This window comes from Cucurbita pepo, chromosome 4 (genome assembly GCF_057944985.1).
Source record: "Cucurbita pepo subsp. pepo isolate OVF chromosome 4, ASM5794498v1, whole genome shotgun sequence".
In the NCBI taxonomy this organism is placed as follows: domain Eukaryota; kingdom Viridiplantae; phylum Streptophyta; class Magnoliopsida; order Cucurbitales; family Cucurbitaceae; genus Cucurbita; species Cucurbita pepo.
In genome coordinates, this window is record NC_141801.1 from 13,630,143 (window position 1) to 13,654,432 (window position 24,290).

Consider the following 24,290-nt stretch of genomic DNA (forward strand, 5'->3'; position numbering starts at 1 on the left):
ATAGAAGATGTCTCGTTCACTTGTTTTTCTCGGTCGAACTGTGAGATCTCATATCAATTAGAGAGGAAAACGAAACATTTTTTATAAGGGTGTCGAGTAGACACATTCTAAAAACTTTGAGGAGAAGCTTAAAGAGGACATTATCTATTAGCGGTGGGCTTGAGCTCTTACACGAACTCTATTAGACCCCATTAATGAAATTGTGGTCGACTACTCCTAGGTATCTTCCCCAAAGAACTAGGCTGATATGATTAGCACTTAGGTTGACCCGAATACTTATCAATATATAAAAAATATTAAGAAGTGAGATATCGAACCATCAACTCGCTTATTTAAAATAAAAAAAATAATAATAATAATAAGGAAGAAAATGGAAAAAGGAAAAGAAAGAAAGATTATGGGCCAAAAAAGATTTGAGGCCCAAAGGAAGATGAGTGGACTTTGTTGTGTGGAGCCTAAAAATCTGCCGCGAATGTCTGGTCCATTTCATTCTGTTTTTGTTGCGATATTTTGTTAGGCGATAAGAACAGAGAGCGAGAGGCCATCTCTTTCTCTGTTCGCCCACTGCCTCTCTTATCCTTACCTCCTCCGCGTTGCTGTTAGGCCTCTCCTCTATAAACCCTTCTTCTTCAATCTCCTCCTCTCCTCTCCCACCTTCGACTTTCACAAATGGCTTCTACTTCTGCCACTTCTATTTTGAAACCCTTATCCAAGGCCGACCCTTGCCTTCTATCCCTGCCCTCTGTATTCACCTACAGAGCCCCACAGTCCTTTCTCTCTTTCCCTTCCAAGTTCATCCCCTTTCACCTTTCTTCCTCCCATTCCTCTGTCTTTTTCCCCTCAAAGAAGAAACCCCATCTTTCTACCCTCATTGCTTCTGTGGCCCAAGAAGACGACACCATCACCATTGACCAGAAACTCGCCGGCGAAGAAGAAGGTTGGGAGGGTGAAGGCGAAGAGGTTGGAGGAAGTGAGGCCGAAGGGGGGCTTTTGGAGTTGGGAGAGGACGAGGAAGAAGAAGGGTCTTATGTTGAACCAAATGAAGATGCTAAGTTGTTCGTTGGGAATTTGCCTTATGACGTTGATAGTCAAAAGCTAGCAATGCTCTTTGAGAAGGTTGGAACTGTGGAGATTGCTGAGGTGAGTGTTAAGACTTTGGTGAATTCAATGTGATGTTGTTCATTTTTTGTTCATTTTGGTTTAAGCTTTTCATCTGGTTGTGTGCGTGGATTGTAGGTTGTTTACAACAGAGACACAGACCAGAGTCGTGGTTTTGGGTTTGTGACAATGAGTACTGTTGAAGAAGCTGAGAAAGCCGTGGATGCCTTAAACCGTTATGTAAGATCTTGATGTTCACTCTATCTTGCACACATGATTCAACAACGATGTGCTCTTCTTGAAACCTTATCTTTATTTTGAAACTTTTTTTGTTGAAGCATTTACTATCAAACTTATCTCTGCATTTAACCTATTGATTTAATCTCGAGGAGTTCAAATGATCTTCTTTCATGAATCTGAGTGCTTGGATGTGTAGTCTAGGAGTTAGCCATAAGGACCAACTTTTGACTGATGATTTCGTTGAATTGTAGCACCAACTGTAACTTTTTGTTGGTTTGAATGTTTGATGATGAGATTTTTGTCCATCTTTACTATGAGATCCCACATGGGTTGGAGAGGGAAACCAAACATTTCTTATAAAGGTGTGGAAACCTCTCCCTAGCATATACTTTTTAAAACCTTGAGGAGAAACTCAGAAAGGAAAAGCACAAAGAGACAATATCCGCACTCGGTGGGCTTGAGCTGTTACATGTTACATATATTGATGCCGATAATTCTCTTAGATATGCCATTTATTTGTTATGAGCTTAAAGTTGGCCTATAGAGGCCCTGTTGGGCTGTTTCTGAAGTATCTCAACATATCAATTGGTTTTCTTCTTGAGAATTTTCCGAGTATAAATTGTATTTTCTGGGCTTGTAGGACTTATCAGGGAGGCTGTTGACGGTAAATAAGGCTGCCCCAAGAGGTTCTAGGCCAGAACCCACACCTCGAACATTTCAATCCGCTTACAGACTCTATGTAGGTAACCTTCCATGGGATGTTGATAATGCACGCTTGGAGCAGGTTTTCAGTGAACATGGCAAAGTAGTAGATGCTCGGGTTCTTTTCGACCGGGACAGTGGCCGTTCTCGTGGCTTTGGCTTTGTTACCATGGCTGATGAAACTGGAATGAATGATGCCATTGCTGCTCTGGATGGACAGGTATGAAAATTGAGTTGCACTTAAACACACAACATAGACAATGAAGTTTGTATACCGATTTAGAATGATTTTTCAAATGCTGAAAAACGTAGTTTTAACACTTTTGAACGTTTTTAAAAATCCTTTTTTTTTTGGAAGTCATTCCAAACATACTCTTCCAGTTATTGAATCTCATCATCAAATGCTAACAAAAGGTTGTGAAATTTGAATTGTACAGAGTATAGATGGAAGGGCAATCAGAGTAAATGTTGCAGAGGAAAGACCTAGGCGCAACTTCTGAGGTGAACCAAGATGAATCCATGGACCTTTTTCTCTTGTTATGTGTTACCTTTTTTGTTTCCAGGAAGTATAGGTGAGTTTTTGTAGTGCCATTGTTTAGCCACCTTCGTAAAGGTATAATTTGATGTCCTTTATGCCTTTAAAATTTCAAGTCTGTTCTTAATTTGAATCTTGTATGAGTTAAAAGTTTCGTAGTCCATCTTCTTCTTGAATTATTACTCTCTCTGGATGGGATAGTCTTTTCAATTAAAGTTATTGCATTTCTGAGAGAGATATGGCGTTCACTAGAGAGAGAGAGGGGGTTATGAGAGGGTCTTTCGTGACCAAAAACAAATGATACAACAAAAATAATACAATCGAATTATCAACCCTGTCAATGAAATTTTGTAAGTTCTAACGAGTCATCTTCTGTTTATCATCTGTGATTGTCGAAAACAAAGGATATAACATCTTTATTTGGACTAAGTACACACATCTAGGATGATATGATTCAATTAGATGTGCAAAAGATCTCTTAAAGCTTCTATACAGCGTTCTTGATAAAAGCAGCATCTGCATGGGATGAGTAAACTCGATCAGTTGTCACGTAGCTGAGCTTCTCGGCTGGTAAGAGGCACATAACGAACAGAAGTCTTGTTGTGGATGTTAACAGAGCCATCGGCATCTTTATCCACAACCATCAAATCCTGGAATATGTTCCCAACTGGAATCACCATTCTCCCACCTGGCTTTAACTGGTCAATGAGAGCCGGCGGAATTTCAGCAGCTGCTGCCCCAACATGAATAGCATCATAAGGTGCACACTCTGGCCAGCCCTGCCTGCCATCTACAACCATCCAATAACAAAGTAACCACAAACTTTCATTAACAACACACATCATCGAGTAGGACAAACGCGCCCTCGAATTAATACCCACATTCTACTTTTGCCATGTTAGATCTTCTCACCCTCATTAGCCACAACAGTTCACCGAAGAACATTGTTAAGATTAAAGTGTGAGCGCTGGGGAGGGAGGCGACACTAATGGATTTCTAAAGGAGAATTGAGCTCCTCAAATTTTCTCCTCATCTAGTTTCAAAGGGGAGAAATCTCGTTTTAGACGGGTTTAGCATGACTTACGTAGTAGTAAGAAGTTCTTAATTAAATTTAAGGATTTTTTAGAATGGCTTTATCTACCCAAGAAGTAGCTTGAGATATTTTAAACAAAAATTCGAAGCACTCTGTAGTAATAGAACTCTAGTTACAGTGTTTTGTTTTCTAAGTGTTTTGTTTTGTAAGTGTTTCGCTCAAAGGGTAAAGCACTACTTTTAGAAAATATCTCGAACTTACCTTGTACTTTCAAGAATATACCATTCCAGTGCATAACGGGTGCACGAAAATTGCTTAACGGTCACTTCACTACATCCTTCATCTCTTTACGGCCAATTAAACTAAGGAACAGAGTTCTTTATTCTAAATCAAAAGAAAAATCTATGGCTCTAGAAAAGGGAAAGAAGACAAACATACCAGCAACGTGTAGAGAGAGGGAACCTTCTTTCAGTAAAGGAGCGGCAGCACTTTTATTAATATTCTCGATTGATGAAGCCACCAGCTCAGGAATATGTTCCACACCAACTGCACGACCTTCAGGTCCAATCATTAACGCAAAGCATGCAGTCAAGTATCCCGTTCCTGCCCAGGAGAAATCAAACATGTAAATTCAACTCAAGTATATAGGAAGACCGAGGAAGGTCAAGGAAATGGCATTTGAAGTTGATAATGCAAATTTCAAATGTGAAAAGGTAATAGAGTTGTATCTTTTTAGAGTAACCAACTTGCACTTTCACTTGGGCAGTGCATGTTTAGAGCACACTAAACCCCTTACAGGAAAGACCAGAATCATTCTTCTGCATTTCAATTTCTTTTCTTTTTCTTTTCACTCTCATAAGAAATGTTTCATTCTCTTCTCCAACCGATGCGGGATCTCACAATCCATCCCCTTGGGGGCCAACGCCCTCGCTGGCACGCCACCCGGTGTCTAGCTTTGATACCATTTGTAACAGCCCAAGCCCACCGCTAGCAGATACTGTCCGCTTTGGCTCGTTACGTATCGCCGTCAGCCTCACGGTTTTTAAAATGCATCTACTAGGAAGAGGTTTCCACACCCTTATAAGGAATGTTTCGTTCTCTTCTTCAACCGATATGGGGGATAATGCTAACCTTCAACGAAATGTCCAAAGTGATATCAAAGCTAGACACCGGGTGGCGTGCCAGCGAGGGCGGGTTAGGGAAAATTTGATACCATTTTTTTTTTTTTTTTTTTTTACAGATCAAAGAAAACTGCTGATTAGAAATCCAGATTCAGAATGTCTCGAAGTCAAACATAATTTAACATTCTTAGGAATTCAACAGCAATGAAAAAAATTACCAATTCAATTTTCAGAGCATAGAAGTTTTTAGTTAGATGCACAACCTGAGCCAACGTCCAAAGCGCGCATTCCAGGTTGCAAGTGTTTCTCCAACAATTGAAGGCAGGTTGCATGCATGTGAGGTGCAGATATAGTGGCATTGTAACCTATTGGCAAGGGAGTATCAACATAAGGTGGAGCATCATCGGGCACAAAAAAGGCCCTATCTATACTCTCCATTACTTCAGACACCTTCTTCGACCCAACCACTCCATAGTTCTGGAGATTCTTCACCATTTCCTTGTTTGTAGCTATGCCACTTCCACTCCAGAACCTCTGCAATGTGATTTAAAATGACATGGAACGATCAAACTTTCAACCAAAAACAAAGACATGAAACAAAAATTGAAAATGAATTCCTCAACAGAAACACGCCGAAACACACCAATAGAGCACAATTCACAAGGAGTTCCTAAAGCTATCTTCCCATCTCTAAACATTAATTTATAAATCCATCCATCTTCCAACTGATCCTTAGTTCATTCTCATCAACGCAAGTACCTTATCAAGCTCCGCAGCCTCAGAAGCAGAGCGGGTTAGGGACGAAAACATATCAGCATAAGATATACTACCAAAACCACACGAAATAAAACCACATGTATTGGAAACAAATACCTTGAATGATTAAAACTAACATCGATGAATTTATCAAGCAGTTTCAAAGGGAAAATTTAGTTCTCTACGGACCAAATTCGTATCATAAGAGAGGACTAAACGACAATTTACAAGCAAAAGATCATATACATCAGATTGAAAGAACAATTAAAAATCCAGAGAACAGAGAAAGATGAATTACGAATTCCAATTAAGGCGATATATTACCAGCTAATAATAATCAAAGCCTTCTCCTAGGTGAAAATCCTATACAAAAATAAAAAGATTTGGGTCGTCCGTGCACATACAAACACAGAATACCTTGAATCTCCAATTTCAGAAAACGAAAATTTTGTAAAGAAGAAGAGAGAATGGGTGGGAAGGAATTAGCGGTAGATAGAGAGAAGGAGAGAGTACCTTCATCCTGGAAAGAAGACAATTACGCGCAGACCGAAGTCGAGGTAAGACGGAGACGATACTGGTGGCGGTGGTTTTAGGGGCAGAAGAATTGATCGGAGGTAGGGCGGTGAGAAATCGGCGGTGGAGAGAAGGGGAGTGATGTAGTAGCGGCAACCATAAGCAAATGGGAGGAAAGATAATTGAGTAACACTCATTTCTCTCTCCGCCCTTCTCGTTTTTTCCAGTTAGCCTCCCTCTCTCTCTCTCTCCAAAATCACTATTATTCTATAAATTAATTAAATACATTTGACAGCTGTCAAGTATATATCCATTCAGATCACTGGATGGAACGATCAGAGCCGTTGATGTTCTTACATTAAGGATTTAAGTTCAAATTTTATACAATTATTCTTTTAATAATTTATTAGACATTTTATAAACTCCAAAATATGGAATCATTCATTATTAGAACGTGTATATATATATATATAATAAAAATATAGACATAGGTAAAAATATGTCTATTCTATTTTGTAGTCCTAGTAAGAATATTTTGTAGTCTCGGTAAAAAGAGGAAGGGTTAAGAATTTGCCTTGTGTGAGAGAACATTGTTCAAGATTTCTTATCCTTCAGAATTCTTTCTCCACCGGCAAGTTTTGATGTCGTCTTTGCCATACGATTTAGTTCAACTCCTTTTTTGATGAAGCATTCTACATTGGTTGTAGAGGAGAACGAAACATTCCTTAGAAGGGTGTGAAAACCTCTCCCTAACAGACACGTTTTAAATCGATGAGGCTGACGATGATATGTAACAGACCAAGTTAGACAATATCGACGGGCGATTACATCTGTAACTGCAAACACAAAAGAAATTTTTTAGGATGAATTAGATATACAAACAGTTCTAATAACAATCAGATGGAGATGGCAATTGGGGTCTGTAATCCACTATCATTAAGCGATAAAAAAAAACATAAACAAAAACACATATCATACTAATATATTAAAAAATAAGAAGAAGAAGAAGTAGGGCCATACATTGCTTGATGACATTGTCTTGAGAGAATTTAGCTTAGCAGCAACCAACTAGAGTACATTATTAATATCACCTAAAGAACACTATTGGTAGCATGAATCTCTTTTCATTATTTCACCTATCTTCCCTTTGTTCTATATGGCTTTCCCTTTTCTAACGCACACACCTTCCTTTCTTCTAATCACCACATTTATCCATAACCTCATTTCATTTTAAGATAATCATTACCTAAAAGCGATAAAGTTCCACCCTGCTCGCCTGGATGAACATAATAATTCCAAAGCTTCTTTTTGGCCCAAAGAACAGCAAAGACTTCCTAAAATTTGCTCTAAGTTCCCTCCCAGACCAATGCCATTTCAGGCTTCAATGGTATGAAACAGACAATCCTAGTCCCTTTATGAATATATATAATCCATGGAGTAACCAGCTTTCGCTTTTGTTTCAACTCTCCTTGCAAGCAAGGAACTACTTCACACTGCTTTATTCCATCTCATTATCTTATATAAACCTCTATCAACCAAATCCTAAATCACCCAACACTAAATTCTTCACTGTTTTCAACCCTTTTCTTGTCAGCTAACTCTTGTGTTTAGTTTGCTATGGCATCCCACACTCGCCCAGCTCCCAACATGCATAAACTCATCAAAAATGACAGGAGAATGTTATCCGCCTCTGATGATAATGCTATGACAAAGCAAATTCTTGCAACACATGCTCCCGATGGGCGCATGGTCGATTTCAAGCCGATTCTGTTCACCATTGAGGACGTTATCCGACGTGCCACTCCCGCTATCGGAAACGTTCTAGATGTGAAACCTCTCTGATCTACTCCATTTGGCTTCCTTTCCTGCATACTTAAAAGCTGAGACTGATGTGTGGTGTGGTGAAATGATGCAGGGCAATGGCCAGCATGAGGACATGTTGGAGGACCACATCGGCTCGGCCGAGATGGATGGCGCGCTTGAATCACTGACTTACGTCATACAGAAAGTCGGAGCCGAGGTCGAAAATATATACATTTTCTCTTTCTAACCGCCATTTCTGCCATGCTTAAGATGTAAAAGCTATTTTTTTAACTTCCTTTTGAGCTTTTTGACACTGAGACCTTTTGAACTTTTGATGTTTCTGTTGTTGCAGCTAGCATGTAAGTGTTCAGGTGGAGATGCACATGCCTCAACTATGGCTATACTGAACTTACTGTCAAATTACTCATGGGATGCAAAAGTGGTGATCACAATGGCTGCCTTTGCTGTGAACTATGGACAGTATTGGCTTTTGGCTCAACTTTACACAACCAATATGCTAGCCAAGGCTCTGGCTCTGCTCAAGCAATTGCCTGATGTAATGGAGAATTCCAGTTCACTGAAACCTCAATTTGAGGCGCTTAACAAACTCGTCAAGGCTATGATGGATGTAACGAAATGCATCGTCGAGTTCACCGAGTTGCCATCTCAATACATTTCGCAGGACACGCCTGCAATGTCAGTTGCCATAGCTCATTTTCCTACAGCTACGTATTGGACCATCAAAAGTGCGGTCGCGTGCACGTCGCTGATTGAAAGCCTCGTCAGCTTGACTCATGAGTGAGTGATGCACTGCAATATACTCAGAAACATCAGTCTAAAGCTTGAGCCTAATTTATAGATAAGGAATTAAAACTCTTCTTCACTCATATGTTTCAGGCGGATTATGTCAACCACCGAAGTATGGGAACTTTCGAGCTTGGCTCACAAGGAAACGAATATATACGAGCATCTCCGGACTCAGCTGGATCTTTGCTTACAACACATAGGTGAGTAATAACAAATTTGATAGCAATTTGCAGACCTTTAAGACTGTAAGCTGAAATGAAAAACACTAATATGAACAGATGGTAAGAAGCATTTGGAGGCCTATCAGAATCTTGTGAGAATTTCAGAAACTCATCATCTAGACAACATGAAGTTCATCAGGGCCTTGATTTCTGCAAGAGATGACATACAGCCTCTCTATGATGGGACCTCAAAAACCACGGTTTGTTCACAAATCCAATATTCTTCAACTATCTATTCTGTTGAATCTAACTTCATTCTAAAGAGGGGGCTTTTTTGTTTTGGCACAAACAGGTTCACCTTGAAATATTGAAAAGGAAACATGTGTTGCTGTTGATCTCGGATCTTGATATCTCCCATGAAGAGGTTATGGTTCTAGACAACTTATTCAAAGAGTCACAACAACGACAGGAAATTCGATATGAGATAGTGTGGATTCCGATCATCGATCAATCGATCGAACAGCAAGGCAAGAATAAACACACGTTTAAGGAGGTGCAAATGATGATGCCATGGTTCAGTGTGCATGAGCCTTCAATAATTGAGCGCTCAGTCATAAGGTTCATCAAAGAAAAATGGAACTTCACAAAGAAGACAATCTTAGTAGCCTTAGATCCACAAGGAAAGGTGTCATCCACCAATGCCCTTCACATGCTTTGGATATGGGGAAATCAAGCCTTCCCTTTCACATCAGAGAGAGAAGAAGCGCTCTGGAAAACAGAGAGCTGGAGACTCGAACTTCTCATAGATGGCATAGATTTATCTATTCTCGACTGGGTATCTCCATTAACCGAAATCTTTCACCATTTTTTTAAACTTTGCAAATTTTTTTGAAGAACGACTGACGAAAGGGGTTTGTTTCTTTTTGTTTCTATTTTCATCAGGCGGCAGAAGGAAGATACATTTGTCTATTTGGAGGGGAAGACATGGAATGGATCAAGGAGTTCACAATGAAAACAAAACAAGTAGCAGAAGAAGCAAAAGTAGACTTACAAATGGCGTATGTGGGGAAGAACAATGCGAAAGAACGCGTCAGGAAAATCACCATCATGATTGGAGAAAACAAGCTCAGCCATTACTGGCCAGATTCCACATTGATCTGGTTCTTCTGGGCAAGATTAGAGAGCATGATGTACTCAAAATTAAACCATGGAAGAACAGTTGAGAATGACCAAATAATGCAAGAGATTATGACCCTTTTGAGCTTCGATGGAAGTGACAAAGGGTGGGCCATTTTCTTCGGAAGAGGAGGGGAAATGACAAGAGCCAAAGGAGAAACTGCTCTTGGTTGCATATTGGCATACGAGGAGTGGAAAACAGAGGTGGAAGAGAAGGGATTTCTGACGGCGTTGGCTGAGTATCTGCAGCAACTTAGAACCCCACATCACTGCAACCGCCTGATTCTGCCGGGACTGGCCGGAAACATACCGGAAAACGTGGTGTGTGCAGAGTGTGGAAGGGCCATGGAGAAGTACCTGATGTACCGATGCTGCGTGGAATGATTAAGCCGAAATGGAAGAAGGGATATGGGAAGTTTGTTTGTTTGTTTGTTTTCCAGAAATCTTTTCAGGCAGTTCATTTTGGAAAAGTTGTCTACTTTGATTGAGTTTTGTTGTTTCTTAATATTGGGTATGCGTTTAAAGAGATCTCTCCATGCGCTGTGTTTGGTGGAAGATCAAACCATAAATAAAGCTCTATCCTTTCTTTCTCTCTGTGTTCGTTCAGACCTGCAAAAAGAACAAAAAAAAAAAAAACAGAACAGCCTGCAGATTCTGTGCCTTTCTCTTACGAAGACACTGTTTTAATCCCTCATTGGGATTCCCTTTTATCTACTTTTGAAAGAGAGAGAGAGAGATTAGAACCAAGATTTCCACCTGCGTTCTTTGGAAATATTTAAAGTAAAGTTAAAAGTACACGTAATCTTTTTAATTATTTGCTCTCTTACCTTAAAATTCATTAGCTACAAATTAAAATATTGTAGCTACGAGGCACAATCTTCCCTTTCTTTCTGTAAATTTCCAATCACTATCACAATTCTCACGTTTAATTTACTTCCCCTATGTGGGATGTGCATGGATTTTTTGAAAAAGCAACAATAATAAGGAGTGGGATGTGCATGTGTGGGGCCCGTAGACAATGTCCATTACGAAGCATTTAAAACAGTCAAGTAGATCCAACAGTTGATAATAAGTAGAAGACCACAGCAGTTGGCCCCTCAAAGCTTAATCCGTTGACTGGTGCATCCCAAAACGTGTAGTTTACTCGTAGACTTATATATTCTTTTTTTTTTTTTTTTTTAAATTTTTTAATAATAATTAGAGTAGCAATTTGCTTTATAATTAAAAATATATTCTCAAATCTACCCCTTGTTCCAAAGTTATAGGGTGGTCTTTGTCCTTCCCCTCTCAAAATAAAGATTCAAATTTCTGACAGCTGAAAATGGAAATCACACCAATCAACCTCGGGGATTCTGTCGTCTTTGTGGAAAGGGTCAACAATTTAACTGGCGATCCTGGATTCCATTTAATACAGCCGCCTGTAAACAAGAAGAACACGTCTATTCCTGCAACTCTATTCACACGCCGCAGGAGAATGGCATTCCCTTCCTCAAAACTCCTTCCCTTCTTCGCCTTTCTCCCTCTCCTCCTCCAAGTCTATGCCCGACCGAGCCTTGTTCTTTCAGATCTTAGAACCTTTAATGTCATCAAGAATGACTTGGGCATTGACGCTCAACTCTCCTCCTCCCCATGCGACCTCGCCGGTGTCTTCTGCGAGCGCCGGCTTTCCAACAATGGCACTTATGTTTTGAGGATCACCAGGCTCATTTTCAAGTCCCAAGGTCTTACCGGTTCTCTTTCTCCGGCTATTGGGCGACTGACGGAGTTGGGACAGCTTACGGTTTCTGACAACCACCTCGTTGGCCACGTACCTGCACAGATTGTTGACTGCCGGAAACTGGAAATTCTCCATCTGCAAAGCAACCAGTTTTCTGGCAAAGTTCCATCTGGGTTCTCCTCGTTGATTCGCCTTCGAGACATGGATCTTTCGTCCAATAAATTCTTGGGGAGTTTGGATTTCTTGAAGCATTTCCCCAACTTGGAAAGTCTTTCTATTGCCGATAATTACTTCACAGGGAAGATCCCAGCTTCAATTCGGTCTTTTCGCAATCTTCGAGTCTTCAACTTCTCTGGAAATCGCCTTCTCGAAAGCTCAGCCCCTGTCGTGAAAGGCGTTGAGCTCTACTCAGCAGCCAGTGTCCTCAAGCGTTATAAGTTAGCTGAGAATTCCACTACGAAAGGTAAGCCCAGTGCCGCGGCCACAGCGCCAACTTCGAGTGCTCAAGCTCTATCTCCCGCAGCATCCCCTCATAAACATCGGAAAAATAAAGCAGAAAAGGTATTAGGTTGGCTACTTGGATTGCTCGCAGGAGCAATTGCTGGAACTTTGTCAGGGTTTATCTTTTCTCTACTGTTTAAAATCATCATAGCAGTTATAAAAGGTGGAACCAAGAATTCGGGCCACTCAATCTATGCTCCTAAGCTAATAAAACGAGAGGATTTGGCTTTTCTAGAGAAAGATGATGTGCTTGCATCACTCGAAATGATTGGTAAAGGTGGATGTGGAGAAGTTTACAAGGCCGAATTACCAGAAAAAAGCGGGAGAATGTTTGCGATAAAGAAGATAGCTCAACCCCCGAAGGATGCGGCCGAGTTAGCTGACGAGGAAAGCAAGTTTATGAACAAGAAAATGCATCAGGTCAAGTCAGAGATTAGAACTGTGGGTGAAATCCGGCATCGGAATCTTCTTCCTCTTGTAGCCCATGTTCTCCGTCCCGACTGCCACTACCTTGTGTATGAATTGATGAAGAATGGCAGCTTGCAAGACATGTTGAATCAGGTTTCGGCAGGAGCGAAAGAACTAGATTGGCTTACTCGGCACAAGATTGCTCTCGGAGTGGCATCTGGGCTGGAGTATCTTCACATGAACCATACCCCACGTATTATTCACAGGGATCTGAAGCCTGCAAATGTTTTGCTCGACGACAACATGGAAGCTCGAATTGCTGATTTTGGGCTGGCAAAAGTAATGCCAGATGCTCAAACTCACATGACGGCTTCCAATGTTGCAGGTACCGTAGGATACATCGCACCAGAGTATCATCAGACCTTAAAGTTCACTGATAAGTGCGATATATACGCCTTTGGGGTTCTGCTAGGGGTCTTGGTGATTGGGAAACTTCCATCTGATGAGTTTTTCCGGGACACGGATGAGATGAGTTTGGTCAAGTGGATGAGGAATGTTATGACTTCGGATAATCCTAGGAGAGCCATTGATCCGAAGCTCCTGGGAAATGGCTGGGAGGAGCAAATGCTCTTGGCTCTCAAAATTGCTTGTTTTTGCACCATGGATAATCCAAAAGAGAGGCCTAACAGTAAGGATGTCAGATGCATGCTATTACAGATCAAGCATGATGTACCTGAAACTCCCTCTTCTCGGAACATCTAAAATAATAATGCATGCAAAAGAATGTTATCTGCATTTAAAGTATACTTCCATATATTAATATATCATCTTCTGCTTGTATCTTCCAATGCACAACCAAACAATCAATTTTGGATATAAAATAACAAAGTTTAAGAAAGTTGAGGAGTATCGTTCACCGGATACAGAACGACAACTTACGAGAACCAGGAAGAAGAGGTACTACTACTACAATTCAGACAGCAACTAAGACACTTATCAATCTCAGTAAGCCATTTCTTAAAATACCACGCATAAGCTATAGAATAACTTTAATATTATATGCAAAACAATCATACGTATTAGTTTTAATTTAAGGCAGCATGAATCCTCTGGCATCCAGCAATTTGAACCCCGGATAGCATTCTAACGATCTTTTCTACAACCACAGTACCATATCTATCATTCACGTTCTGGTGGCTTTTACTTTTCTGCCCTAAAAAAAATCCCTGGACAGGAGTCCAGTACTTCAAAATTTTGAACAGAAGTTCATATTTTCCGTCTTTCTATTTTTCTACTTTTCTATTTCTTATTTCGCCTTTACGAATGAAAGGATTGTCTTTCTATCACGTACTAATGGGGATAAATTATTTGATGGCAGAAGAACATGAATCAAACGGACCCATACCATACAACTTCTCTTATTAACTACTTGATCCACCAGGAGAAAACATTTTTTAAACCGACCTTGGAGAAATACCTTACGAAAACCATTGCAGCTTAAACATTCCAGCGAGAGGAATTTCAAACTTCATTTGTAGAGAAAATTATGCTCACGAAAACAAAGCTGCATCCTGATTTCTACTTCCATAGATTATGGTGTTTGTATTGAGATCAGAATAAGACTACAAAGTTGGAAGAAATTTGCTAACTCTCCCCAATGGCAAAGTACTTGGAACATGTGTTGAGGAAAATGAAAACGTTCATTTCATCACTCAAGAAAAGGACAAGATGAAGTATTCTAGAGAATTCCATTTATTTAGAGTTATTCTGTATTATTTTATTTTGAAGCCTATTAACTTGTGCCGCGTTTCCATCTGCATTTGTACTCCTGCCTATGTGCATATGTTTGCCAGTAGAAATATGCGTAAAATTGGTGGAATCGTGAGAACTTAAGAACTAACTTAAGCATTCTACGATTTACCCAAGCACCGCTGACATTGAAACGTAAAACTATGACAAGTATGCTCACGAGAGAAAACAGTGACAGTTAAACAGAAATTTATGAGAAAAACTATGGGAAGGGGAATCACCTCGCAATCCATAACATCAGAACTCTCGTTTTTCTCGCACTCTGCAGAAATCCGAGCACCAAAGCGAAAATGAAGAAATGATCAGAAAGGAGAGGAAACAAGAGAAGGAAAATTTGAAAGAAAAAATAAATATAGACAAACAGAAGGAAAGCGTGATATGAACCAAGTGATCTTCTGCTCTACTCAAGCTTGAAGAAGGCGATAATCAAATTATACTAACAGCTAAAAAAAGGAAAACATATACGTAGTAGACATTTAAGAGAACAAAAGAATCATTTAATTGAACTTCAAACCAAACAATAGATACTGGAGGTGATGGAATTACAGGATCGAATGTGCTCTCCTCCATGGCGAGAGAAATTGGCGACTGCGAGTGGGACTCCGTAAGAAGCAACTATCAAATTCCTACGTGATTTGTTCTTCGATTGCCGCCAATTTTAGGTTTTATAGCCATCTACTTTGGGCTTATGACTTCCAATGCCTTTCATTCGGCCTTAAAATTGGGCCCAAAACACCTCTCTCGTGATTCAGGTCTATAGTTGAAATTGAGCCCAAAATTTCAATACTTTTTTATTTTTCAATATAATTTTTATTAAAAAAAAAACCTAATAAATCGGTACATATTTCTACCTATCATTTCTAAAAATTCAAATTTTAATATTATAATTTAGTTTCTCCAACGGAATATACAAATAAATAAGTATATATATAATATAATATAATATGTTCTACGATATAATTTCTAGAAATTAAAATTTCAATATTACCATTAGGAAAGTTTTCAATATATTTATATTAAACAGATGAGATAGAAAATATAATCTCGTACTATTAATTTAACAGGTAAAAAAATATTCTCCAACTAATAATTTTAAAATATTTATGAAAAAATTAAAGACAATATTGTAAATTGTAAATTTGGAAAGAATGGTAATAATTTTAAATAAAGGAGAAAGATGAATAAGGTTTAAATTTTTGGTAATAATATATAAGGTATAATTAATTAGAGAAAGTTAAAACAAAAAGGGGACTGTGGAGGGTCCGATTCCCGTGGAGGAAGCTGCGTGGGGCACCAAACACTAAGGCGGCCACCACACTTGGGCTTGCCTCAGGGTTCATTGGTTCAATGCAATGCCAACCTCCCAATTCACATTTATTCACATTTATTCACATTTATTCACATTTATTCACATTCTCTCCCCTTTCACACCATACTATAAAAATTAATTCAACTAACTAATTTGTTTCGTCTCTCATGTGGGAGCTCTTTATAAATAAAATAATATTGACTCTTTGTTTCATTTATAATTCACTCGTGTTCTTACTTTAATAGGGCAGTGAAATTAAATGATTTTTAAATATATAAGGTAATAAATTATTGATCCTCTTTCATTCCAAAAGTGGCCCTCCTTTTATGCATTATAAATATTCCTGGGAATTGTGTTACATTTATTTCCCCTAATTTAATTCTATTAACCCAATTCTATAAATTAAATTAAAAACAAAACATTTTCGCTGACTTGGCAGATGAAGTTTTTACTTTTTATTGCACGTGGAACAGTCATTTCGCTCACGGTAATTTCTTATATACTCCACTCCATCCACTGTCACCCAGTCATTTTCCAACCCTATCAATTTATGCCACCTCAGACAGTAACTGCCTCTTGCCACGTGGAAATTAATTTAATTCTCTTTATTCCCTTCACCAATCTAATCTCCCGTTTCACTATATAAAATCAATTTATATATTCAACACGACCCGTGTTTTGTTTTGATCCGGTCGGGTGTTTTATTTTAATTCACTATTCAAATATATACATATATATATATATATATATATATATATATATATATATATATATATGGAAAATAAAAGAAGAAAATGGAAAATAAATAAGTAAATAAATAAATAAATATAGAATGGTCTATTTGTTTGCGCTTTGCGGAAAGGGGTGGGGTTCGAAATCATAGGGACACGAGTAACGAAATGGGACAGCCTGTCAAGCCGTTTTCAAAGTTTAAAAAATATATTTATTTATTTATTTATTTATTTTATTAGACTATCTCATTTCTTCAACATTACTCTATCTACCTATCATAAATACTCATCATATATTTTCACTATTTTCCTAATTAATTAATTATTCAAATCTCATCTAATTTCATACCATTCCTCAAAAGTACATTTTTTTTTTCAAATTAAAAATAAAACAGTTTAAGATGAAATTCAATATTCTAACAATAAATAAATACAAGTATTACTTTTACCTTTTCTTTATTTACCGTTACTTTTTTTTTTTTGCTTTTCATCAAAGCATTCTTTTTATCTATTATTCTCGAGATTGCAAATTTTGAAAATTGAACTTGTTGGTACATTGTGTAAATTTTACATGTATAAAGTATTTTTTTTTTTTAATATTTTGAACGATCATATTCATTATAGTATGGAGACATCAATCCAGTGAAAACCAATATGGTAATAAAATAATAAATAAATTTAAAATTATATAATTACTCGATATATATATATATATATAATCTTTGTTAATATTAATTGCTAATAATTTGAAACCAAGTTTAAATTTAAATAAATGGTCTAAAATTTAAGAATCATATATTATGAAAAAAATATATAATATTCAAATATTATAACAGAAATAATTTTTAAAAGAATTGAAACGTGTTAATTTTATTTTTCGGCACAAATTGAAAAGAGATGAGAATGTAAGAAATATTCAAACATTTAAGTCAATTTCAATCAATCATATTCTAAATTCCGTGACTTATCTATTCAAAAGGGACGTTGAAAATTTAAAACACAAGGAATTTAATTTTTGACAAGGGATAGAAAACGAGACTTGGGTAGTGTGAGATCACATATCTGTTGGAGATGAACGAAACATTTTTTATAAAGGTATGAAAACCTCTTTCTCGTAGACACGTTTTAAAATTGTGAGAATGGTGACGATACATAAAGAGCCAAAACGGACAATATTTGCTAGACTTAAAAGTAGGAAAATATCTCTATAATAGACGCTTGTAACGACATAGATGGAAGAATGTGTGGGCAAGAAGAAGGTAAGATGGATGTTTCCATGACACTGCAGGTGACAGAAGCGGTTCCCTTGAAATAAACAAGTGAGCAAGAACAATAGACCAAAGTCTTCCCTTCGCTCTGCCTCTGTGCTCTGAAGCTCTCCCCGAGACAGATAATAACACATACTTTTCGGAGAAGGAAGCCAAGGAAAAGCAAATCAAAGCAAAGCAAAAAAAGAAAAGCTAAAGAAACTGCAACAATTACTACAAGAGTATGTGTAGATTTCCCCTCTCCCTCTTCTAAAATCCTTGCATCGCATCTTCCACTACCTTCTCCGATTCCCAATCTCACACAGCCTCATGGGTGGGGTTACTTCTTCCATGGCTGCCAAATTCGCCTTCTTCCCTCCCAACCCACCCTCTTACAAGCTCCTCAAAGACCAACCCACTGGCCTTCTTCTCTTGGACCCTTTTCCCCACCGCGAAAATGTCGATGTCTGGAAGCTTCCCACTCGCAAAGGCACTGAGATCGTCGCTGTTTACATCCGCTACCCTATGGCTACTTCTACGCTTCTTTATTCCCATGGAAACGCCGCCGATGTTGGCCAGATGTACGAGCTTTTCATCGAGCTTAGCATCCATTTGCGCGTTAATCTTCTCGGGTATGTTCATTTCTGTTTCGTTTCTTCTTCGTTTTGTACATTGTGGTGTTAATTCGAGTGGCCATTTTCCTGATTATCGGATAGGTCGAGGAGTTTCTTGTATTTGTGTGTTTTTGGCAAATTAGAGGCGAATTATCCTTGCCCATTTGTTGAATCTGTGGTTTTATGGCTCTGGTAGTCAGGGATTGGGATTTTTAGGTTCTTGCTGGAAACTAGATGTTCGTTTACTTTATTGTAAGGTTATAATGTTTGGGGTTCCTTTTGATTGTTAGTGGGTTCGTTGCTTGAGTATTTGAAGTAGAATTATGTTCGATTGAGTTGTTGGAATGGTGATCTATTGCAGATCTGAATTTGGAGAGATGGTTCTGTTGGTGCTAATTTGAATTCATTCTTCCTTAGCTGCTACCCATAGTACTCTTGTTCTACCACGAAAGGTCGAACACGAAACCCCGTCGTACGAAACCAAACTAAATTCAAATTTTTGACTGAACTTGTTCCCAATCTTCCTGACAAAGTGAAATGAGAAATCTAAACCATGTCCTCAGAGTTTACAGCACCACTGTGGGCTCAAGAACAGAGTTGATGAGTGTGGTAGCTGAGTTGGTTTGAATATAATCAAGCCAGCCCGAACTACTTTTTTACTTGCCTGTTTGCTTGATTTGTTTAGGTAGATATAAAAGAACAGGCAAATGTTGTTTGCTGCATATTGGTTTGTTATATCTTTGTTCATTGGGACAATTTAGATCAATACTGTTCGTAAAAGTCCGACGCGGTTATAGGGTGATGAGATGCGTGATTATTCATTCAAACTGCGAAAATTAAACCGAACTTCGTCTTGAAACTCATGCAGGTACGATTATTCGGGATACGGGCAGTCCACGGGAAAGGTAAATGCAGCAAATCATTTCTGCTTCAAATTTCAGTAGAGGTTAATCTTGTTTCATTCATATGCTTTTTGCAGCCAAGCGAACACAATACTTATGCAGATATTGAAGCTGCATATAAGTGTCTTGAGGAGAAATATGGTGCTAAGCAAGAGGAAATAATCCTTTATGGTCAATCCGTGGGAAGTGGCCCGACTTTAGACCTTGCTGCACGTTTGCCCCGACTACGAGCAGTCGTTCTGCATAGTCCTATACTATCGGGATTAAGAGTCATGTATCCAGTGAAGCGCACGTACTGGTTTGACATCTATAAGGTTCGATATTGTTTGTTGATAACACGAGCTACCCGTAATTGTTTTGTCTGATATTAGGGAGTCCTGATGTTTTTCCCTTGATTATCTGCAGAACATTGATAAAATACCATATGTTAAATGCCCTGTGCTGGTTATTCATGTAAGTGTTTAGATCTTAAGATCTCGTGTTATCAATCATTTCAGCAACCATTTTTCTAACTCCGACTTTGCAATCCGGTGATGTTTTTGTTTCTAGGGAACATCCGACGACGTCGTTGATTTCTCTCACGGTAAACATCTCTGGGAGCTATGTCAAGAGAAATACGAACCCTTATGGCTCAAAGGGGGAAACCATTGTGATCTTGAACTCTTCCCTGAATACATCAGGCACCTCAAGAAATTCGTATCCACCGTTGAGAGATCGCCCTCACGAAGGAACGGTTCAAGGAAAAGCACAGACCGAATCGAGCAATCAAGAAGGAGCACGGATTGTTTCGAGGCCCCGAGAAGGAGCTCAGACAGGCGAGAGAAACCAAGGAAAAGCGTCGATAGGCTAGACAAATCAAGACCTCAAGGATACAAGTTTGACAACATTGAGAAGCTAGAGAAGCTAAAGATCTCAATTGACCAAGTAGAGAGATCAAGGAGAAGTGTGGAATACTACGAGAAACCGAGGAGAAGCATCGACCAACAGTTCGAAAGAGGTCGAAAGAGTGTGGATTGGTTGGATAGAATGCGCGCCGGGTAGAGGTTCGGGTACAGGGTGGTTCCCTGATAGAAGAAAGGGGTGGTGGTATACAGAGAAGATTGGGAGAGAAGTGGTGCTGCTGGGGATTATTCTACCTCTAATTATTGAATTCTAAGAAACAAATGTTTATAGTTTGATTCATGGGAACTCATTAGCTTCCACCTTGATTGTTAATACAACCAAATCATTGTTGTTAATCCCCTCATAAGTGAAGCTCTGATATCTCTTATGGACTCCTTCAATTTCTGATGTCTATTAATTCTCATCTTAATTTTAGAACAATACTTCAATTAATCATAAAATTCTTGTTCTTTTGATTAATTATGTATACCATTTTATTTTGCTTTTAAAAAAAGAAACTATCTTCAAATCCGGATTTAATTTGATTAACCTAAGTATTCAACTTATTGATTAATGAGTTATCGCTCGTCTTGAGAAGATTTTTGTGGTCTCTAAAGTCAATTTTTATGTTTTGGTTAATCTGAAAACGTTTTATTGGAAGAGTTTGATTTTGAACGAAAAGGAAAGATCCCTGATCTGTTGATTTTGTAGGGCAAAAAGATAAGGAATTGCAAAAATTAGGGTGAGGATTTTGCTTTATTTGTAATTCAAATGGGGTGAGGGCGAAATGATTCTGTTTCTCATTTGCTTCGATCAATCATAATTCATAAGTAGGTTTTTGCAGAGGGCAATCGAGTATGATCATGTCCCCAAACGAGATAGCAAACAATGCGATCAGGCACGCTCTCAGGGCGCTGCGCCAACGCCATCTAGTTGAAGAAGGTGCGCATGCTCCCGCTTTTCTCGCTCTCTCTCGGCCCATCATATCGCAGGTTTCCTGTTCTCTCTGAATTTCATTTTGATTTCAATTTCCCTGCATTTTAATTTCGTCATCTTTAATCAAAATTTACCTAATTACGACCTCTCGTTGTTGCGCACTTTGTAAAACTTCTTCCCCTTGCTCTGATTACTTCCGATCATTTGATTCTATGAACATCCCCTTGTGTTTGGGTATGGCGTTTATGTTGCTTCCAGAGTTCGGAATGGAAAGAGAAAGCAGAGAAGCTGGAGTTGGAGCTTCAGCAATGTTACAAGGCTCAATCGCGATTGTCTGAGCAACTTGTGGTGGAAGTGGCTGAGGGTCGAGCTTCTAAATCTTCGATTGAGGAGAAAGATGCGACGATTGATAATCTGCAGCAGGAGTTAACTCGAGCCAGGTTTTCCCCTTTTCACTCGTAACTCTGGGCAGGTTCTTGGGGATTGATTTGAAGAATTCAGTTCAATATATTTTTGTATGAATGTTTGAAACTTCTTACGTGCTTCAGGGATGAATGCTCCCAGCTAAAGGCAGACTTAGAGATGAAAATTAAAGCCATGGAACTGGCTATATCTGAGAGCCAAGAACTTAAAGCACAGCTTGAAGCAATGATGATCAAAGCTAAGAATACAGAGGCTGAAAATAATATGTTGATTGACCGGTGGATGCTGCAAAAGATGAAGGATGCAGAACGCCTCAATGAGGTTCTTTATGTTTTTGTTTTCTGTTTCCAAGTCCGATGGGTTGAAAATTAGAATCTAGTCATTGTTCAAATGAATGCTAGGAGCTCTAGAAGTGGTAAGAAGTCTTAATTTGAACTTTGAATCATAATCATGTTCCACGAGTAGATTTCGTTCACATTGCTTCAACACGTAATGATGTTGTCGATTTGTCTTGCTTATCTTTTTTAGTTTGTTTGCCTGGATGTTTATAATAATGTTCATGGTCTGAATTGTAAGTGTTTCAGATAGAATAATCTAAAGCATTAAATGGAAAAAGCCAATTTGATATGCTTAATGCTAGATTGCCTCAGAGATCAACTTTGAGTGACTGTCGAGTTTGAACATGTTTTTGAGTTTGTCTTCGTTGATATTAACAACGCACTACTTTCGCAATATGTAGATGTTTATACTTCTATTCATTTCTGTCCGTTCCTTGCTTGACTTGAACTAATTAACAATCTCAGATCTTGAACAAAGATGCATATAAATTTATGTGAAGACCTATCCTTTCAGCTGTTAAGTTTGGGCAAGTTAATATGTATGCACAAAGCGGAAAATTGTTATCGTTAGTTCAATTTAGGGACAATGTCTGCCAATGAATTCTTGTTTTCCAAAATGAAATAAATTCTCCCTCCTACTCAGATTTTGAGTATGATCGGGCCCTGCTGTGGTAGAACCGGGCATACTACTTCCCAACCTTCTAGGAACCTTGATTATTTAAGCTATTTTCTTTTTCTTATCAAAGTGATTGATATCATTCCATCCAAGAATCCAAACGTGAATGTAAGTTTCTTTTGTTCTTTATCAGGCAAATGCACTCTATGAAGATATGATTGACCGACTCAAGGCTAGTGGTTTAGAGAAACTTGCTCAGCAACAGGTCGATGGTGTGGTCCGTCAGAGCGAAGAGGGTGCTGAATACTTCGTAGAATCCACCGTACCCTCTGTATGCAAGCATAGTATCCGTGCGCATGAAGGGGGCTGTGGTACTATTTTGTTTGAAAACAATTCAGGAAAGTTGATCAGTGGGGGGCAGGACCGAACCGTCAAAGTGTGGGATACAAATACTGGATCACTAAGTTCCACTTTACATGGGTGCCTTGGTTCTGTTCTTGATCTTGCAGTTACCCATGATAATAGATCTGTCATTGCAGCAAGCAGTTCAAACAACTTATATGCATGGGACGTTGGTTCTGGAAGGGTGCGCCATACACTTACTGGTCACTCCGACAAAGTATGTGCTGTAGATGTAAGCAAAATCTCGAGCCGACATGTTGTGAGTGCTGCATATGATCGCACCATCAAAATCTGGGATTTACAGAAGGGTTACTGCACTAAGACCCTCATTTTCCCCAGCAATTGCAATGCAGTTCGGTTCAGCATGGATGGACAGACCATTTGTTCTGGGCATATGGATGGAAATCTTCGGTTGTGGGATATCCAAACAGGAAAATTGCTCAGCGAAGTTGCTGGACACTCCCTTGCTGTTACATCTCTTTCTTTGTCACGTAATGGCAATACGATATTGACTAGCGGGAGAGATAACTTGCATAATTTATTCGATATTCGGTCTTTGGAAGTCTGCGGGACATTACGGGCATCTGGGAATAGAGTAGCTTCCAATTGGAGCCGTTCTTGCATCAGCCCAGATGACAACCATGTTGCTGCTGGTTCCGCTGATGGATCTGTCCATGTCTGGTCAATATCAAAGCATGATATTGTGAGCACTCTGAAAGAGCACACTGCCTCTGTTCTGTGTTGTTCATGGAGTGGGCTTGGGAAACCCCTTGCGTCTGCGGACAGAAATGGAATTATATTTACATGGAACTGAAATAGCATCTACTTGTTTCCCAGTTGATGTACAGAAAATAGAGTTGAGTGCGATAAAAGTTATTTGTTTATCATCTTATTATTCATCTCATCCTGATTCTGCTCCAAACATAATGATTTCGATTCATTATTGAAACTGAATGGCTAATTCTATGTTATTCCATTTTGTTGGTTCAGTTCATGAGTTTGTTAGTGTTCTTGATATCTGCTGCGTCCTCATTATTAATCAGAGTCTGGTGGCCGGGCAAGACTTGCTATTGATTTGATATGATCATGGCTAACAATGTATTGTTCTGTTGCAGGACAAGTTGATACACTTATAAGTTGGGAACAATCAATCTCATTCTTATGGTGCATAAGGTTTGTAATCTTTCCATTATCATCTGATCTGATCATAGTGTCTCGATAGCTTTACTACTCGATTGATTTTCAACTTGAGCCTTGTTTTTCCTGGACTTTTTTTCTAAAACTTACGTGTATTAGGTGAAGATACTTGTACCTTGAATGATTATCAACTAGATTGAAGAAATCTTTACCATGGGTTCTCGTGGTAGACCTATGCTTACAATGGGTTGTCGTGGTAGACCTATGCTCGATGTTGGCCTTTGAGTAACACTTTGACTGGTTCCAAAGCATCAATAAATACAATTAAATTACATTTCCAAAGCATTTACGAAGTTAATTGGTTTCATTCTTA

At 38.8% G+C, this 24,290-nt stretch overlaps 5 protein-coding genes, 1 long non-coding RNA gene and 1 pseudogene across 9 annotated transcripts; 5 read left to right on the forward strand and 2 right to left on the reverse strand.

Annotated features, from left to right (window-relative positions):
• Positions 1-561: 561 nt before the first annotated feature.
• On the forward strand, positions 562-2,754 carry CP31B (chloroplast RNA-binding protein 31B). Its single transcript, XM_023674994.2, has 4 exons — positions 562-1,140; positions 1,237-1,338; positions 1,979-2,260; positions 2,478-2,754. The coding sequence occupies exons 1-4, from the start codon at positions 670-672 to the stop codon at positions 2,538-2,540; spliced, it is 918 nt and encodes a 305-aa protein (XP_023530762.2). The 5' UTR covers positions 562-669; the 3' UTR covers positions 2,541-2,754.
• A 122-nt stretch (positions 2,755-2,876) lies between these two features.
• Positions 2,877-6,234, reverse strand: LOC111793217 (protein-L-isoaspartate O-methyltransferase 1). Of its 2 annotated transcripts, none has more exons than XM_023674998.2 (4): positions 5,999-6,234; positions 4,993-5,263; positions 4,047-4,211; positions 2,877-3,365 (listed from the first exon to the last, which is right to left on the reverse strand). In XM_023674998.2, the coding sequence occupies exons 1-4, from the start codon at positions 6,002-6,004 to the stop codon at positions 3,115-3,117; spliced, it is 693 nt and encodes a 230-aa protein (XP_023530766.2). In that variant the 5' UTR covers positions 6,005-6,234; the 3' UTR covers positions 2,877-3,114. The 2 variants fall into 2 exon arrangements, with proteins under 2 accessions (XP_023530766.2, XP_023530767.2); XM_023674999.2 differs by lacking the exon at positions 5,999-6,234 and adding an exon at positions 5,373-5,968.
• A 1,381-nt stretch (positions 6,235-7,615) lies between these two features.
• Positions 7,616-10,536, forward strand: LOC111793198 (protein SIEVE ELEMENT OCCLUSION B-like). Its single transcript, XM_023674976.2, has 7 exons — positions 7,616-7,825; positions 7,914-8,018; positions 8,154-8,599; positions 8,699-8,808; positions 8,887-9,029; positions 9,122-9,604; positions 9,712-10,536. The coding sequence occupies exons 1-7, from the start codon at positions 7,616-7,618 to the stop codon at positions 10,327-10,329; spliced, it is 2,115 nt and encodes a 704-aa protein (XP_023530744.2). The 3' UTR covers positions 10,330-10,536.
• Positions 10,537-11,366: 830 nt separating this feature from the next.
• LOC111793199 (leucine-rich repeat receptor-like serine/threonine/tyrosine-protein kinase SOBIR1 pseudogene) lies at positions 11,367-13,377 on the forward strand (annotated as a pseudogene).
• An 875-nt stretch (positions 13,378-14,252) lies between these two features.
• LOC147793033 (uncharacterized) lies at positions 14,253-15,011 on the reverse strand. Its single transcript, XR_015420554.1, has 3 exons — positions 14,927-15,011; positions 14,743-14,823; positions 14,253-14,642 (listed from the first exon to the last, which is right to left on the reverse strand). It is a non-coding gene; the product is annotated as an uncharacterized LOC147793033 (long non-coding RNA).
• Positions 15,012-17,692: 2,681 nt separating this feature from the next.
• Positions 17,693-20,466, forward strand: LOC111793236 (uncharacterized). The gene is made up of 5 exons (XM_023675022.2): positions 17,693-18,299; positions 19,150-19,186; positions 19,261-19,497; positions 19,589-19,636; positions 19,733-20,466. The coding sequence occupies exons 1-5, from the start codon at positions 17,998-18,000 to the stop codon at positions 20,222-20,224; spliced, it is 1,116 nt and encodes a 371-aa protein (XP_023530790.1). The 5' UTR covers positions 17,693-17,997; the 3' UTR covers positions 20,225-20,466.
• A 133-nt stretch (positions 20,467-20,599) lies between these two features.
• On the forward strand, positions 20,600-24,251 carry LOC111793234 (Transducin/WD40 repeat-like superfamily protein). 3 transcript variants are annotated; one of them, XM_023675019.2, is made up of 5 exons: positions 20,600-21,057; positions 21,260-21,441; positions 21,550-21,745; positions 22,572-23,636; positions 23,896-24,251. In XM_023675019.2, the coding sequence occupies exons 1-4, from the start codon at positions 20,923-20,925 to the stop codon at positions 23,592-23,594; spliced, it is 1,536 nt and encodes a 511-aa protein (XP_023530787.2). In that variant the 5' UTR covers positions 20,600-20,922; the 3' UTR covers positions 23,595-23,636; positions 23,896-24,251. The 3 variants fall into 3 exon arrangements, with proteins under 3 accessions (XP_023530787.2, XP_023530788.2, XP_023530789.2); XM_023675020.2 differs by lacking the exon at positions 23,896-24,251 and having other exon boundaries at positions 20,600-20,807; positions 20,900-21,057; positions 22,572-23,769; XM_023675021.2 differs by lacking the exon at positions 23,896-24,251 and having other exon boundaries at positions 20,600-20,807; positions 20,910-21,057; positions 22,572-23,769.
• Positions 24,252-24,290: the final 39 nt, after the last annotated feature.

Coding starts and splice junctions, on each gene's coding strand:
- CP31B (XM_023674994.2), top strand. CDS start 670: ATGGCTTCTACTTCTGCCACTTCTATTTTGAAACCCTTATCCAAGGCC. Junction 1,141..1,236: donor GAACTGTGGAGATTGCTGAG/GTGAGTGTTAAG, acceptor CGTGGATTGTAG/GTTGTTTACAACAGAGACAC. Junction 1,339..1,978: donor TGGATGCCTTAAACCGTTAT/GTAAGATCTTGA, acceptor CTGGGCTTGTAG/GACTTATCAGGGAGGCTGTT.
- LOC111793217 (XM_023674998.2), bottom strand. Junction 4,212..4,992: donor CGCTTTGGACGTTGGCTCAG/GTTGTGCATCTA, acceptor TCTCCTGGGCAG/GAACGGGATACTTGACTGCA. Junction 3,366..4,046: donor CCTCTCTCTACACGTTGCTG/GTATGTTTGTCT, acceptor GGATGGTTGTAG/ATGGCAGGCAGGGCTGGCCA.
- LOC111793198 (XM_023674976.2), top strand. CDS start 7,616: ATGGCATCCCACACTCGCCCAGCTCCCAACATGCATAAACTCATCAAA. Junction 8,809..8,886: donor TCTTTGCTTACAACACATAG/GTGAGTAATAAC, acceptor TAATATGAACAG/ATGGTAAGAAGCATTTGGAG. Junction 9,030..9,121: donor ATGGGACCTCAAAAACCACG/GTTTGTTCACAA, acceptor TGGCACAAACAG/GTTCACCTTGAAATATTGAA.
- LOC111793236 (XM_023675022.2), top strand. CDS start 17,998: ATGGGTGGGGTTACTTCTTCCATGGCTGCCAAATTCGCCTTCTTCCCT. Junction 19,498..19,588: donor ACTGGTTTGACATCTATAAG/GTTCGATATTGT, acceptor GATTATCTGCAG/AACATTGATAAAATACCATA. Junction 19,637..19,732: donor GCCCTGTGCTGGTTATTCAT/GTAAGTGTTTAG, acceptor TTTTGTTTCTAG/GGAACATCCGACGACGTCGT.
- LOC111793234 (XM_023675019.2), top strand. CDS start 20,923: ATGATCATGTCCCCAAACGAGATAGCAAACAATGCGATCAGGCACGCT. Junction 21,442..21,549: donor CAGGAGTTAACTCGAGCCAG/GTTTTCCCCTTT, acceptor TACGTGCTTCAG/GGATGAATGCTCCCAGCTAA. Junction 21,746..22,571: donor ATGCAGAACGCCTCAATGAG/GTTCTTTATGTT, acceptor GTTCTTTATCAG/GCAAATGCACTCTATGAAGA.